Here is a 14,646-nt window from a genome sequence, read left to right as displayed (position 1 = left end):
TTTGCAATCTAATGGAACTATTCCGCAAGATGTATTACCATTTCCAGTCCTGGCATGTATAAACAAAGGAGTGTGACAACCTACCATATGGCGCCATACATGCACCAATTTACATTATCTAAATTTTACAATAAAAGGTATATTAGAATCGAAATAATTTATAGCAAGACAGTGTTCGAACCCCATTGATACACTCTGGCATTTATACGTCATCTGGAATAATTTCACCAGGGTCTGACATGTAACTGACTAACTGCCCATTGTGTATAAATATTGTTAAAATATGGTTTTTGCTATAATTATTTTTACTTGCAGAATTTTGAGTTACGAACACAGTATGCATGTTTAGGCAGCTCAGGAGGAAATACTCCCAGCAATAAGAAGATCAGCACCGGTTCTGTACTGCTCATAATGTGAGTTTTTACTCAATTGGGAATGGGTCCAACAGCTGAGGAAAGGAGTTGCAAATATTTGGAATTTATTCTATGCTAACTAATGAAATACTGTATTCTATCAGTTAAATATTTTCATATCTCATCACTCACACTGTGAAAATATGAAATTTATATTTTCACACTGTGAGAGATATAGCTCCGCCCCCCTCATTACATTGTGTATGAATTTTAAATTATTTGCTTACAACAGGATGAAAATTGTAGTCGCACTTTGTTCTTTATAGTAAATTTCTCGATTCAAATTATTTTACTTAAAGAGAATTTTATAACGTTATGCAGCAAAAAATAAAATTAAATGGAACTTTATATTGTATTCGTCTTTATAACGTCATAGCACGTCTGACGTCATGTCTGTTTATGCGCATCCATTTCCCGTGCTGAGATTAAAAATAGTTGCAAAATGCACATCTCAACGTAATTGAGCATAAAATAAAAAGAAAATTTGTTTGTTTTGAGTGAATATGGAATATATCTCACCTCGAAGTGAGAAAATGTTCACATTTTCACTCGCGCTACGCTCTCGTGAAAATATTTGAAAATTTCTCACTTCTCAGTGAGATATATTCCATATTCACTCAAAACAAACAAATATCCTCTATATATACCACTATCTTAATACCATATAAATGAATATAATAAAAAAGAGTTGTGCACGTTAGTCCCCTAGAGTATTCTAAACTAAGGCACTAAGTGGTCTTTGCTTTACATGGGAGAATTTTCACTTTACACTTGGTATCTTTTTAGTAGAATTAAGAATTTTAGAGCTAAAGTTGGAAAAAAAACAACAACATACTACTGGTATAATTATGCAATTCAGAATGGGATTATTTTACTAGACCAGACCCACTTTATCAATAAAATGCATGAACATGCTGGATGGAAGACCTAGGCTTTCTCCTCTGACTGGTCAGAGTCAGTTGAGGTGAGATATTTATAGCCAGGCTCTAACTTACCACATACATCCAGCAGTGTTAAAATCATTTTGCTCATTTGTTTGCCTTAGCGGCATGATTTGAAGTAACCCATTGTTTGTGCTCAAAGGAACAGTTTATCAGCGAATTTTATGGTATGTAAGAAAATGTCTGATCTGAAGTTTACATTTTCTGTCATGTGATGTTTTCTTTTCTTCAGATTCTTTGTCTTTTTGGCTATTTACTTTATCGCTGGCATATTATTTCTGAAGTCTGCTCGTGGAGCCACTGGGACAGAGCTGATACCAAACTATGACTTCTGGACCTCACTTCCAGGCTATATCAAGGTAAAATAAATAAAAAAAAACAACAGTATTTTAGATTAATCAACAAATTTATTAGAATTACAAAAGAAAACAATATTGCAATATTGAAGGGTGTTTACTTTTCACTCAAGCGTAGATTGCTCTTGGGTAAGCTGTTGTGATCATTCACCATCTGTTGCCTGTCATCTATCCACCCGAGGCGTTGAAAATCATCTTGTATGAAACTACCGGCAGGATTTTAAAATAATTCCATACACAAATTGTCCTTGAGTGACCCTCTACCAAATTATTTCTATTCATCAAAAAAGCGTGGCCATCATGGGGTGTGTTCATTTTTATAGATCCATCTGAAAGACAGGATGTGTTATGGGAATGCCCTTGGCGGGCGGGCAGCATCCACAAACTTGTCCAGAGCATTTCTTCTTCATGCATGGAGGGATTTCGATGTAACTTGGCACAAGTATTCACCATCATAAGACGGAGTGTCATGAGCAAAAACTATGTCCCTAGGTCTAAGGTCACTTTAGAGGTTAAATGTCAAATTCAAGAATGACTTTGTCCGGAGCTTTTCTTCTTCATGCATGTTGGGATTTTTAGCTCCACTATTCGGAGAATAGGGGGGCTATTCTACTCGCCCCGGCGTCGGTGTGACCTTTCTTGGTTAAAGTTTTTCGGCAACCTTTGTTTTTGTGTCATATCTTTGTTACTATTGCTTATATCTTACTGTAACTTCACATAAACACTGTCCAGCATATAAACAATGTATATGCAGGGGCTGGGCCCATTATACCCAAGGTCAGGGTCTCCAAGGTGTTATTCTTAGGTTATTTTTAAGGTTAAAGTTTTTTGGCAACCTTTGTTTTTCTGTCATATCTTTGTTACTATTGCTTATATTTTAATTTAACTTCACATAAACATTGTCCAGCATAAAAACAAAGTATGTGCAGGGGCTGGGCACATTATACCCAAGGTCAAGGTCACCAAGGTGTTATACTTAGGTTATTTTTAAGGTTAAAGTTTTTTGGCAACCTTTGTTTTTAACCAGGTTTTCAACTTAACCAGGTTTTCGTTGAAAACCTGAGTTATTAGATTGGGGTATGTCGTTGGTCGGGCGGGCGGATGGGCGCGGCGTCAAACTGGTGTTTCCGGTCAATAACTTTTGTTTCGGTAAAGATATTTGAATAAAACTTGGTATGTATGTAGCTTATATCAAGACAAAGGCTGGGATTGATTTTGGGGTTTCTGGGGTCAAGGTCAAGGTCACTGTTACTTAAAATAGAAAAAGGGTTTCCGGTCAATAACTTAATTTAGAAATGAGCTATCATGATGAAACTTGGTGTATAGAAAACTTATATAAAGTTGTAGCTTGGGATTGATTTTGGGGTTTCTGGGATCAAGGTCAAGGTCATTGTTACTATAAATAGGGTTAGGGTTAGGTTAGGTTAGGGTTAGGGTTTAGGGTTAGGGTTAGGGTTGTGCTTTAAAGTGGTGCACTGTGATTCAGTATACTTCTTTATTCTTATGAAAAGTGTTGAAAACCTGGTTTCGTGGCATTGCCACGTTTCTTGTTCTGTAATATCGTTGTTACTATTGCTTATATCTTACTGTATGCTCACATAGACATTGTCCAGCATACAAACAAAGTATATGCAGGGGCTGGGCCCATTATACCCAAGGTCAAGGTCACCAAGGTGTTATACTGAGGTTATTTTTAAGGTTCAAGTTTTTTGGCAACCTTTGTTATTCAGTTATATCTTTTTGTTACTATTGCTTATAATCTTACTTTAAGTTCACATAAACATTGTCCAGCATACAAACAAAATATGTGCAGGGGCTGGGCCCATTTTACTTAAAGTCAAGGTCACAAAGTTGTTATACTTGGAATTATTTTCATGTTAATTTTTTCCGAAAGCTTCATTTATAGACATATCCTTGGTACTTTAAAAGATAATGACTTGAAATTAAAACTATTTCTTTATAATCATCATCTGCATGTGTGGTTACAATTCCCAAAACTCTAATTGTATTTTTGATAGAATTATGCCCCTTTCATACTTAAAGTTTTTTGGCTATCTTCGCTTTCTGGATGTAACTTTAATACAATATAAGATAAAGACTTTAAACTGAAAATGTATTTTTATCATCATCATCTGCATGTGTCGTAACAATCCCCATAACTCTGATTTGTATTTTTGACCAAATAATGCCTCTTTCATACTTAAATATAAGACAATGAATTGAAACTCAAAACATATTTTTACCATCATCATCTGCATGTGTGGTAACAATCCCAGTAACTCTAGTTTGTGTTACAGAATTATGCCCCTTGGTGTATGGTGTATCTTCCTTTTAAAGTATAGGTCTCTCATTGAGACATATATTCATTTTACTGTCAAACGCCAAATAGTGGGGCGCGCTGTCTTACGGACAGCTCTTGTTATGTAACTTGGCACAATTGTTCACCATCATGAGATGGTAATACAGCTAGTGTCATGATATTTTAATCATATGTGCAGTTCTATAACAAAAACCCTTGTTCCATATACATGTATATATTTGAAACTTTAAAATCTTCTTGTCAGAAACAGCTGGGCCCAGTTTTAAACTAGTTTTACACAAATGGTCTTTTGGTTAGGTTACTCTTTATGTAGATTGTTAAAATTATTCTGATTCATAAAAAAAAATGGTCATGAAGGGGTGTAGTCACTTTTACATATAATTTTTTTTATGTTTATAGTAAAAACTTTGTGGTGGGAGACATATTGATTTACTCCTCTTTGTCTGTCTTGTCGCCACACTATGTCAAACATTTCTTATCTGATCTTCACCAAACTTGAACAAAATGTTTTTGCCAATAAGTCCTCGGACAAATTCGATAATTAGCCAAATCGGCCCAGGCACTTCGGAATTATAGCCCTTGAATTGCTGAAAACGCTCAGGTCTTGGGGACATAAAGGACCTATATAACACTAATGTGAATAGTAGTATTTGGGTCATTTATGCCCCAAGATTTAGTCATGTCAGATGATTTGGCAGTTGAGTTCTTGGTGCATGGTTGACTCATATACTACTTTTCAGATGATTTTGCAGTTGTGGGAGACATGCACTTTTCTCAAAAGCAGCTCTAGTTTCAAAATGTTTTATGCAAATGTTTTTTGTGACCTCTTATAAGGAGTGTAGATGATTGTACAAATTAGTCTGTTTTGTCAAAAAAACATGGCTGCCAGGGGGTGTAGTCTTATTTCCCCATATGCATGTAGTCGAAACTTTGAAAGTCTTGTTTGGTATTGTCTGTTGTGGTCTCTAAAAATTCTGTGTCGTCATTTCCCTCCAACACATACACACACATATAAAGTATCTGTATTTATTTAGTTGAAACTTCTAACATATTATTGTTAGAAAGAATTGATGATATTTCAAAATAATTTCATAGACATTTTCTATGTATAACCATCTATCAAAAGTGTCCAAGCAAGCAGTCTAACTCAGGTGAGCGATCTATGGCTGTCATTGCCCTCTTGTCATTGTCTAAAATCTGCAATGATATATTGAAGAAGACATTGACATCAGTTTGTATTTGTCATATTAGTTCACTTACTCATCTGTATCAAAATTAAATATATGCCCAGACATATACTGGAGTCACTTGTATCTGTTTGTCTGTCAGTAATCCCTTTTCAGAAGGCATTTCCCTGAACTGTTAAATGGATTTTCAAGTTACTACACATATATGTCAAAGGTCAAGGTCATTTAGGCAATTGGTCAAATTGCTCTATTTTGTACACACTCCTTATCTTATGAACTGCTGGAAGGAATTTTAAAAAATAAAAATTGTTTACTTCATTGTTTACAGTATGGGGACCAAATGACAAAGCTCACATAGTTTGAGTTCAAGATCACACTTGGAGGTCAAAGGTTATGATCACATCTTTCCTAGTTAAGTCTCCCACCACACAGTGGTGTGGGAGACATATTGATTTACTCCAGTCTGTGTGTCTGTCTGTCACAAATCTTGTCTGCACTCTAAGTCGAACATTTCTCATCCAATCTTCACCAAACTTAAACAAAATGTGTTTGACCATAAGACCTCAGCCAAGTTTGATAACTAGCCAAGTAGGTTAAGGTACTTCGGAGTTATGACCCTTGAATTACCAAAAATCGGCCTTTTTACTCATGTCCGCACTCTTAAAGTTGAACATTTCTCATCCGATCTTCACCAAACTTAAACAAAATGTGTTTGACCATAAGACCTCAGCCAGGTTTGATAACTAGCCAAATCAGTCCAGGCACTTCAGAATTATGGCCCTCGAATTACCCAAAATAAGCCTTTTTACTCTTCAGACGTATATGTAGTGAGTAAACAGTATATAAAGATTGACTTGCTATGTAGATGATTAGGCAGTTGTGGGAGACATGCCCTTTTCTCAAAAGCAGTTCTAGTATTAAAACAACATCTGGGGGTATTAGTAACTTTCAGTGATATCTCTAATTTTTATTCCAGGTTTCCGTTAAATGTTTCACCGTAAAATTTTTATTTTTCAGGACGGAGTTATGTTTACATGCCGAGGTTGTAAAACAGAATCCTCATATTCTCAGATCTGAATACCGAAGTGCTTTTCTCTTACAGTGGTATGACAAAGTGAGGGTCCATTGTAGAACTTTTTCATCTTATACATCAGTTCCATTCCCAGTATTTTATTTTCATATTTTGCACATTTTGTTGGCTCATTGAGGATTGAATGCTGTACTGCAATAACTTGTAAGGAAAGAAAAAGAAGAAATGACAGCATTGTGTTTACACCAAATTTATGCAAGGGATCAGCCAGCAATTACCATTATATCATACCAAACTAAATTTAGCAAATGGTTTGTATCTTCAGGCCATATTGCTTCTCTTAATTTGTTAGTTTAAAACAGTTATGAGGGTAAGCATGACAAACTTGGGTGTCTGAGCACAGCCTTGAAAAAAGCAAGTGGTAATGTTCTTTCTTTGACATTTTTTGAGGCCAAAACTTTAAATTATTGGAATTATTTTAGATGGCAGACTATTTTCGAACTATGTCAAACTTGTTAAAGAAATAGGACTATTTTTAACATAACTATCTAGTGTGATAATTTAAACAGTATAGGAGTATTTATATTTATTATAACAGTAATAGCATTCTTCATGGTGATTAGTTTTAAAAATTGGGATAATTTATATCAAAATAATAGCAGTTTCCATCATGATAATTTCTGATTTTGGAGGATTTTATGACACAGTTTATTAAGTGCCTTGTTGTTAGTGTGATTACTTGGTGTTTTATTTTGATTTTTTTTTTTAAGTTAAAGGTCCATTACTAAGGGAAAGTGAGTTGGCAATTTTTTTCATAGCCAGTGCATAGACTTCTGCAAGACACTAAATAATGAAGATTGGCAGGTCAAAATTTACAGGTCTTTGGAACTCAAAGAAATGTATGTGTATTATGTTGAAATTTCAATGAATCGACAGAATGACCCCCCAGGTCTTTTTAACTTTCTTCATACTTCATAGAAAAATAATTGTACATATACTGCGATTTATTTCAAATTTCTACATTACCAACTTTCATTTTCCAATAAAATGAAATAGTTTCTGTGCTTTTTAAAAGAAATTAAAATGTTCACTTTCCTTAGTATTGGACCTTTAAGCACTACTGTACAAAGGAAGTAAATCTAATCCAACTGTTGTATTAAAGGTACTCTGACAACTTCGAAAAAAATGTTAAAATTCAGTGAAACTTAGATATTATTGAATCTCGCACATCTGTTTTTCCTTTCAGTATGTTCAGGAATATTTCTTTAAGTACATGTATATGATATATTTGGTTATTTAGATTATGTTATTGTTTTATTTAATTGGGACTTGAGTGTGAGGGCCATTATGAAATGACTGTTTGATCCACCCGATCCATAAAACGGTTTTTATGCCCCCGAAGGGAGGCATATAGTTTTTGAACCGTCTGTCGGTCTGTCAGTCTGTCCGCAATTTTCGTGTCCGGTCCATATCTTTGTCATCGATGGATGGATTTTCAAATAGCTTGGCATGAATGTGTACCACAGTAAGACGACGTGTCGCGCGCAAGACCCAGGCCCGTAGCTCAAAGGTCAAGGTCACACTTAGACATTAAAGGATAATGCATTGATGGGCGTGTCCGGTCCATATCTTTGTCATCGATGGATGGATTTTCAAATAACTTGGCATGAATGTGTACCACAGTAAGACGACGTGTCGCGCGCAAGACCCAGGTCCGTAGCTCAAAGGTCAAGGTCACACTTAGACGTTAAAGGATAGTGCATTGATGGGCGTGTCCGATCCATATCTTTGTCATCGATGGATGGATTTTCAAATAACTTGGCATGAATGTGTACCACAGTTAGACGACGTGTCGCGCGCAAGACCCATGTCCGTAGCTCAAAGGTCAAGGTCACACTTAGACATTAAAGGTCATTTTTCATGATAGTGCATTGATGGGCGTGTCCGGTCCATATCATTGTCATTCATGCATGGATTTTAAAATAACTATGCATGAATGTGTGAAACAGTAAGACGACGTGTCGCGCGCAAGACCCAGCTCCGTAGGTCAAAGGTCCTAAACTCTAACATCGGCCATAACTATTCATTCAAAGTGCCATCGGGGGCATGTGTCATCCTATGGAGACAGCTCTTGTTAATCCTTACCCTACTAAATTTCTATAATGAACTTTACCACCCTTCAATTTGGACAGTACCATTAACTGTTAAAAGGGGTGCTTACCAAAAAGATACTGACCGAATGGCGAACAGTGCAGACCATGGTCAGACTGCAAGATCCAAATATTAGGTAAACATCATTCTGCAGGTCGTAAGGGTTGTTAGTACCAACTGTTCCAATTTGAAGATATTTTTAAACATTTTAGTTTCCTGAGCAAAACTCTTTAATTTACATAGGTGATTTTAGGCCAGACTTTTTTTTAATAAAAATTTCATGATGATGTATGTACCGTTTCATTCCAATCCAGCAACAAAAATGGTGTAAAAAAATATTAAGACTAAAAGACTTGAATACAATAGAAATACCCTATCAAAGTTGTTTTTGTCAATAAAGTCAAAACTTATTAAAATATTTTGAAATTTGAAGAGTTCCTGTTGCTATCCTCTGAGTTATTTGGAAATATCTAAAATGTCTATGGTATTGCCGGATTTTTAATATATAAAAGAGAAATTAAAGGAAAATTTTTGGTACAGAAAAGGTGAATCAAACATAATGGCCAGAAAGTGTTATTATGTTGAATGTTTAACTTTTATTGTATACCTGTGCATTATGTTTATCATAGCAAATCATTTTTTTTAGATCATATCTTCATTTTTCTTGTTTTCTACAAATTTTTATGTATCAATTTCATTGATTCATTCATCTGTAGTTCAAGCCATTTGAAAATAAATGTACCATCTTCTTACCAGTCACATTTACCTTATTTATATGACATTTTTAGAACTAGCCGGCTTTTTTGTTAACCGGCAACATTATAGTTATAGTGTGTGAGGTATACTGCACAATTATCAGTCCCTCAGTGGCTGCTGCAATGGCTGAAAAGACAATTTTGTTACTATTTATTGTAAGGTCTTACATAATGACTGTAAAAAAACCTCTGTTACTCTCTTGATTTGCATTCAGAAATACTGTGAATGTTGAAAGATTGTTTTTTGATTAATGTCTAATTGTTATACATTTCATGACTGACTGGTTCAAACCAGGTCTGCCAATCTTTAAATGGTTGTTTTCTGTGCTACCAAAGGGTCTTGTAGATTCAGTTAAGTAAAATTGTGTCTTATTATCTGATGCTACCAGACTGTATCAATAGTATCTTACTATTTTCGACTGTTTCTGTTAAATTTATCAGTCTTGAATGAGCAGTTAACACAGTTTAATAGTTATAGGTTATTAGCTTTGTATCGGGAAATATGCAAGTTCTTCAGCGGAAATATTGCGCGACTTTAGGAGCTGAAGAATGATTACATATTTCATGATGCAAAGATAACCTTTTTATTACATACGCATCTACATGTATAAAATATTATGTAAGTATCATATATATGTTGAATAGGATTGACAATACTGAACTAAATAGAAAAAATAGTGCAACAACACACACTGAATTACGTCACGCACCCGATATGAAATTCAGGCGTCAGTGTATGGAAAAATATTGACTTTTCTGGTACCAGTGTAACTTAACGGGAAATAGAAACGAGTATGTAATAATATGCTGTATTGATTTATGTGCTATATGTTACACAGAAAAACTCAATAAGGCACTTCTTATCAAGCATTGTAGGAGGCCTTTAGAAGTTGTCCTCTGTGAACCTGTTAGATCTGTAGGCTAATAAGCTTATTACAGTGAAGTCTCATTTTAGGTGTACAATTAAGACTGTTTTTCAAAACTGATGGATTTATTTCCATAACAACATCTCTGTTTTTGCTCTGGATCTGATTGTATAAATCGTTCTGTTTTGTTTTTTGCGTAAAAAGCAATCTCTTTTGACATAATTAACATTATACATGTGTACATTTGATTTATGCTTTGGGCTGTTTTAAAATGCATGTATTTCTGTTCGTCTTGCTTTGAAATACACTGCTCAGGGTATTTGAAAGAATTTCAGCACATAAAAGTATGAGATTATGGTTGAGTTATAAGAAAAAAGGAAATTTAAGACCAGTTTTTAAATTCAGTTTTGATGAAAGTGACTTACTCAGTAGACATTGGAAGGATACGTAGCATAGGGTGATTTTGAAAATTTAATTGTGTCTTTAATTTCTTACATTAGTTATCGGATATCTGGAATATGTGTTGTGCACCCATCCTAGATGTATGTTAGAGTTTATTATTGTTTGTCTCTCCTTCATGCGGTCATTGTTCACAGGTTTGACTGTAGTTAAATACAGGAGAATACAGTGAATATACCTTGTGTCTCAGGAGCAAAATACACAAGATTATATTTGACATTAGCAACAAATATTCCATCAGGAAGCAGCTCAAGACAATAATTCCTGGTGTTATCTGATCCTTATTTTCACATTACTTGTCAAGATATAACTTAAGGAACAGTGACAGCTGGCAAATTGAGAGCCTCGGTAATTTATCTGAAAACGAATTCATAGTATTCTAAATGTATTTCGTCTACTGGGGCAACATTTTTAATGGTAGAAAAGAGTGTTGCCGGTTTTATTTTTTTCAATCACATTATTTTCTTAAGTGCTAAATTTATTTAAATTTGTTATTAATTCATATATACAGAGTTATGTATAATATATGAAAGACTGGTTACATGTTTTGTAAACATGTGTTTGATGATTTATGGTAATGTTATTATAATAATAATAATAATTATAGTCATCTAGACAAAGTCTGTGCACTCACAGTAAAAGAAATAAGATATTTTACTGTAAGGCTGAAAACTTGCTGTATTTGAATTAGAGTCAATTCTGTGACACATAGCATATTTTTTGCAATGTGTGGCTGGCTATTTATAAAAAAAAAGCTAATACTTCTGAATATTTGAGTTTGGATATATGAAAAACTTATAAAAATAGTGTATATGAATCATTCACAAAAAATTCTGATTCTTTGGAATTCTATTCTATTCTGTCAAAGGAATAACGTTTGACATTCCTTTTTTTAAAAAATGAAACATGGAAGTTCAAGATAGATTTTGAAGAGGAAATTGCATAGTTTCTTTGAATGTGTGAACAGTATTGTGTCGATTGTCATGGATATTTTATTGCATGTGGTAAGATTGCTCTTTCAGGGGAAAATTTCTTTTCAGTAAAATTTGTTTTGCAATCTAATATTACATGGCATTATCTGTACAAATAAGGATACTTTGTTTTGATATAATAAAAGTGTTTTATTTGTCAAAGATGGGGGGAGAGAGTGTAGGGAGAATTTTTCAGACATTCCATAAGAATAAATATGAGTTAATGTGTTGTTTTTACACGAAAGTGTTAGTAGAAAATGTGATCTTTAGAACAATGTAAATATTACAGAGATGTTTAAGAAAGGTATTTTTACTGAAGGTTTAAATATGACTACAGTGGAGACTGTTTCAAGAGACCGACTTTGGGAAGCAGCAAAAAAGGTCACAAATGACAGGGAGTCTCTTAGAACAGTTTCACTTAACTGGATGAAGCTGGTTTCATATATATTTCCAATTAAAGTACATGAATATCTGATACTTATATATATGTAAACAAATAAGTTCTCGCCTCAAACAACTTCACGCGAGATAACGAATGGTATATCTGTCGTGTAGAATCTAGTGAGGGAGCATCTCAGATTCAAAGAAAACGGTCTAACAATCGATTCGGGAGCCTGATTTTTACAGTCGCTTGTCGCTTAAGGCAGGGGGTTGCTTAATTCAGACTCTTTTAATAGTAAATTACAATGAGTTGCTAAATTCAGGGGTCGTTAAGGCAGTCTCGACTGTATTTGTACTTCTGTTCTTCAAAATACTGTGCATGGCTCCTCTAAAGCATTGAGTTGTACTATTTTCTCAAAAATGAAAGCCAATATTGCGTAGCCTGTTATAAGTTAACATAATTTACTGTAGATTATTTACTGTTTGCTTCACTTTTACTTTGCTTTTCCTAGGCAACAGCTATGATAGCGTTTTTAAAATAATTTGCACTTGTGTGAGTTATTTTTAATTACATGTCTATCTTTGGATATTTGCAAAAAAAATTGCAAATTATATAGTTACCTAGTATACAGTAGCTTGCATTTGTCAGGTACCATTTCTCTTATATATCTGTAGATTTAAGTTTTGTTATTTGCAGACATGATTTTTGTTTTTCTTCTGTCACTTCTGAATGTAATCTTGCTTCCTTATTTTTATTGTTTTTTGATAACGCTCCGTTTTTGATCTGAATATGATCTGTTTGATGTTTGTTTGTTTTTTCCTAGATCTGGTATTTATTTCTTTCTTAGAGTTGATACATACAATTTACATAAGTTCACAAAACAATTTTTCCGATAGACTTGCATGCATTTCTCATATTTTGGAAAACAGCACTATATCTTAACATATTTTACCAGATTTCATTAAAATCACATATTAATGGAGGTAATACATTCTCATTTTATATTGCATTCATCAAATGCAACTTCCCTAATTTTTTCCGATCAATATGTCAGAAATACACCCATAATGAAATGTGAACAAAATCTAGCCTTTATTTATACATCTGTGGCAACAGCAAGTGAAAAATTAGTTTTCAGTAACCTGTCCACCATTACACATCCAGATGGCTCACATGCTGGTTCTGTGAGATATCACTGTAACAGTTTTATAAATGTAAGTCTTGAGGAAAATTTATACTGTGAACTTTAGTTTGACCTGTAACTGCATATAGGATCTGAAGCATATATATTTGTGTAAATGTTTAAAAAAAATCTGGAAATAATTCAATACAAAAATGTTAGGTTTGTCCTCGGAATTATAGCTAGTTCATGACATTTCTGTATTTTATTATTGAAAGCTGTTAAAATAGGCAAATTGACTTTACTGGCAAATGTTAATGTGCACTGTTGAATCAGTAATGGCAGGAGAGGCTCAGGCATTACCATTTGACTGCTGTCATATAGTATTGTTATATTGTCTGTTTTTGTATGCATGCATGCTTTCGTCCATGCTGGATCATAGTATAACATGACCTAAAGCCATGTTCAAATGCTATTAATTATAAGTAAAGGTAAAAAGTTAAACAGTTAAACAACTTTTAGATGGCATTTCTGTTAAAATGGCTTCTGTAGACTATAAATGTAAAAGATCTTCATACCATTAATCTCGAATGAAGATCATTCATAAATTGGTAAATTTTACTAAATATAAAATGTATTAATGTTTCAAGCTTTTCAGAGTTTGGCATTTGTACATTAACCTGGAGGGTTTTGCCTTTACACTATAGTAAAACTGTTTTGATTTTGATAAGCATCTATGTCTTGTCTTGTCTGCTTATGTCATTAGTTACGTATATCTCGCCTGACTTTCTTAGATAAATGTATGAACCTTACATGATAATTTTGTTGGATAATGATATAATAAATATAGTTTCATTTTGGTAATTGACCTTCACAAAACGGAACCATTTATGACACGTTGTGACAGTTTTCTTTCATTTTAAACCTTACAGACTCAACTTCAACCCCTTGGAGAGTGACCATTCTTTTATAAATTGTTAGGCTTTTAAGATGTAAAATTTTCTGTAACCATTGTGTGTGTTAAAAGAGATTTGTCCTGCAAGTGTTTTATTAATAAGTTATAAGATTTCCAATATTTAAATTGGTGATAATATATGTTTTCTTTGTGCTTGTATTTTTGTTTTAATTTATTCATATTTATAGGAAAACTATTTTTAATAATAAAACTTAATCTGCACCTTTGTAACTTGTTGTTTTTGGGCCTCCATCACTGAGTGGATAAGGTCGCTGACTTCAAATCACTTGAGCATTGAAATATTAATGTGAGGAAGCCATCCAGATGACTTACGGAAGGTCGGTGGATCTTCACGGGTGCCTGCCCGTGATGAAATAATGCACGGAGGGACAGCTTGGGTCTTCCTCCACCATCAAAGCTGGAAAGTCGCCATATGACCTATAATTGTGTAGGTGCGGCATTAAGGTATAGATCCATGTTTCGGAGAAAAATGTTCGAACGTCATCAAATCATAGAAAGAAAGCATTGTTTTACATGAAAATATAACAGCATATAAAACATTTATATTATTGTACAAAAACATTGTCAATTCAATCATATATGTATTGAATTCCGAAAAGGGACTACATGAAGGGGCCACACTTCTGGACAGTCCAGCGCCTTTAAAAACTCACCATCTTTAAAAAGCTGTTACATGTCTCCGTTTTGATTCATTTGCAATATCGTGCGAGTGTTTAAAC

General features: G+C 34.0%; 1 protein-coding gene across 1 annotated transcript in view; it reads left to right on the top strand.

Moving 5' to 3' along the window:
- Nucleotides 1-14,128, top strand: part of LOC123532632 (cation-dependent mannose-6-phosphate receptor-like) — a 28,719-nt gene extending 14,591 nt beyond the window's left edge. The window contains exons 5-7 of the mRNA XM_053517192.1: nt 316-413; nt 1,587-1,713; nt 6,235-14,128. Coding sequence (XP_053373167.1) covers nt 316-413; nt 1,587-1,713; nt 6,235-6,294 — 285 coding nt within the window. The 3' untranslated portion in view covers nt 6,295-14,128. The remainder of the gene's footprint in view (nt 1-315; nt 414-1,586; nt 1,714-6,234) is intronic.
- Nucleotides 14,129-14,646: the final 518 nt, after the last annotated feature.

The sequence above is a fragment of the Mercenaria mercenaria genome, chromosome 11 (genome assembly GCF_021730395.1).
Source record: "Mercenaria mercenaria strain notata chromosome 11, MADL_Memer_1, whole genome shotgun sequence".
NCBI classification, from domain to species: domain Eukaryota; kingdom Metazoa; phylum Mollusca; class Bivalvia; order Venerida; family Veneridae; genus Mercenaria; species Mercenaria mercenaria.
This window is presented reverse-complemented; position numbering and strand designations above follow the sequence as displayed.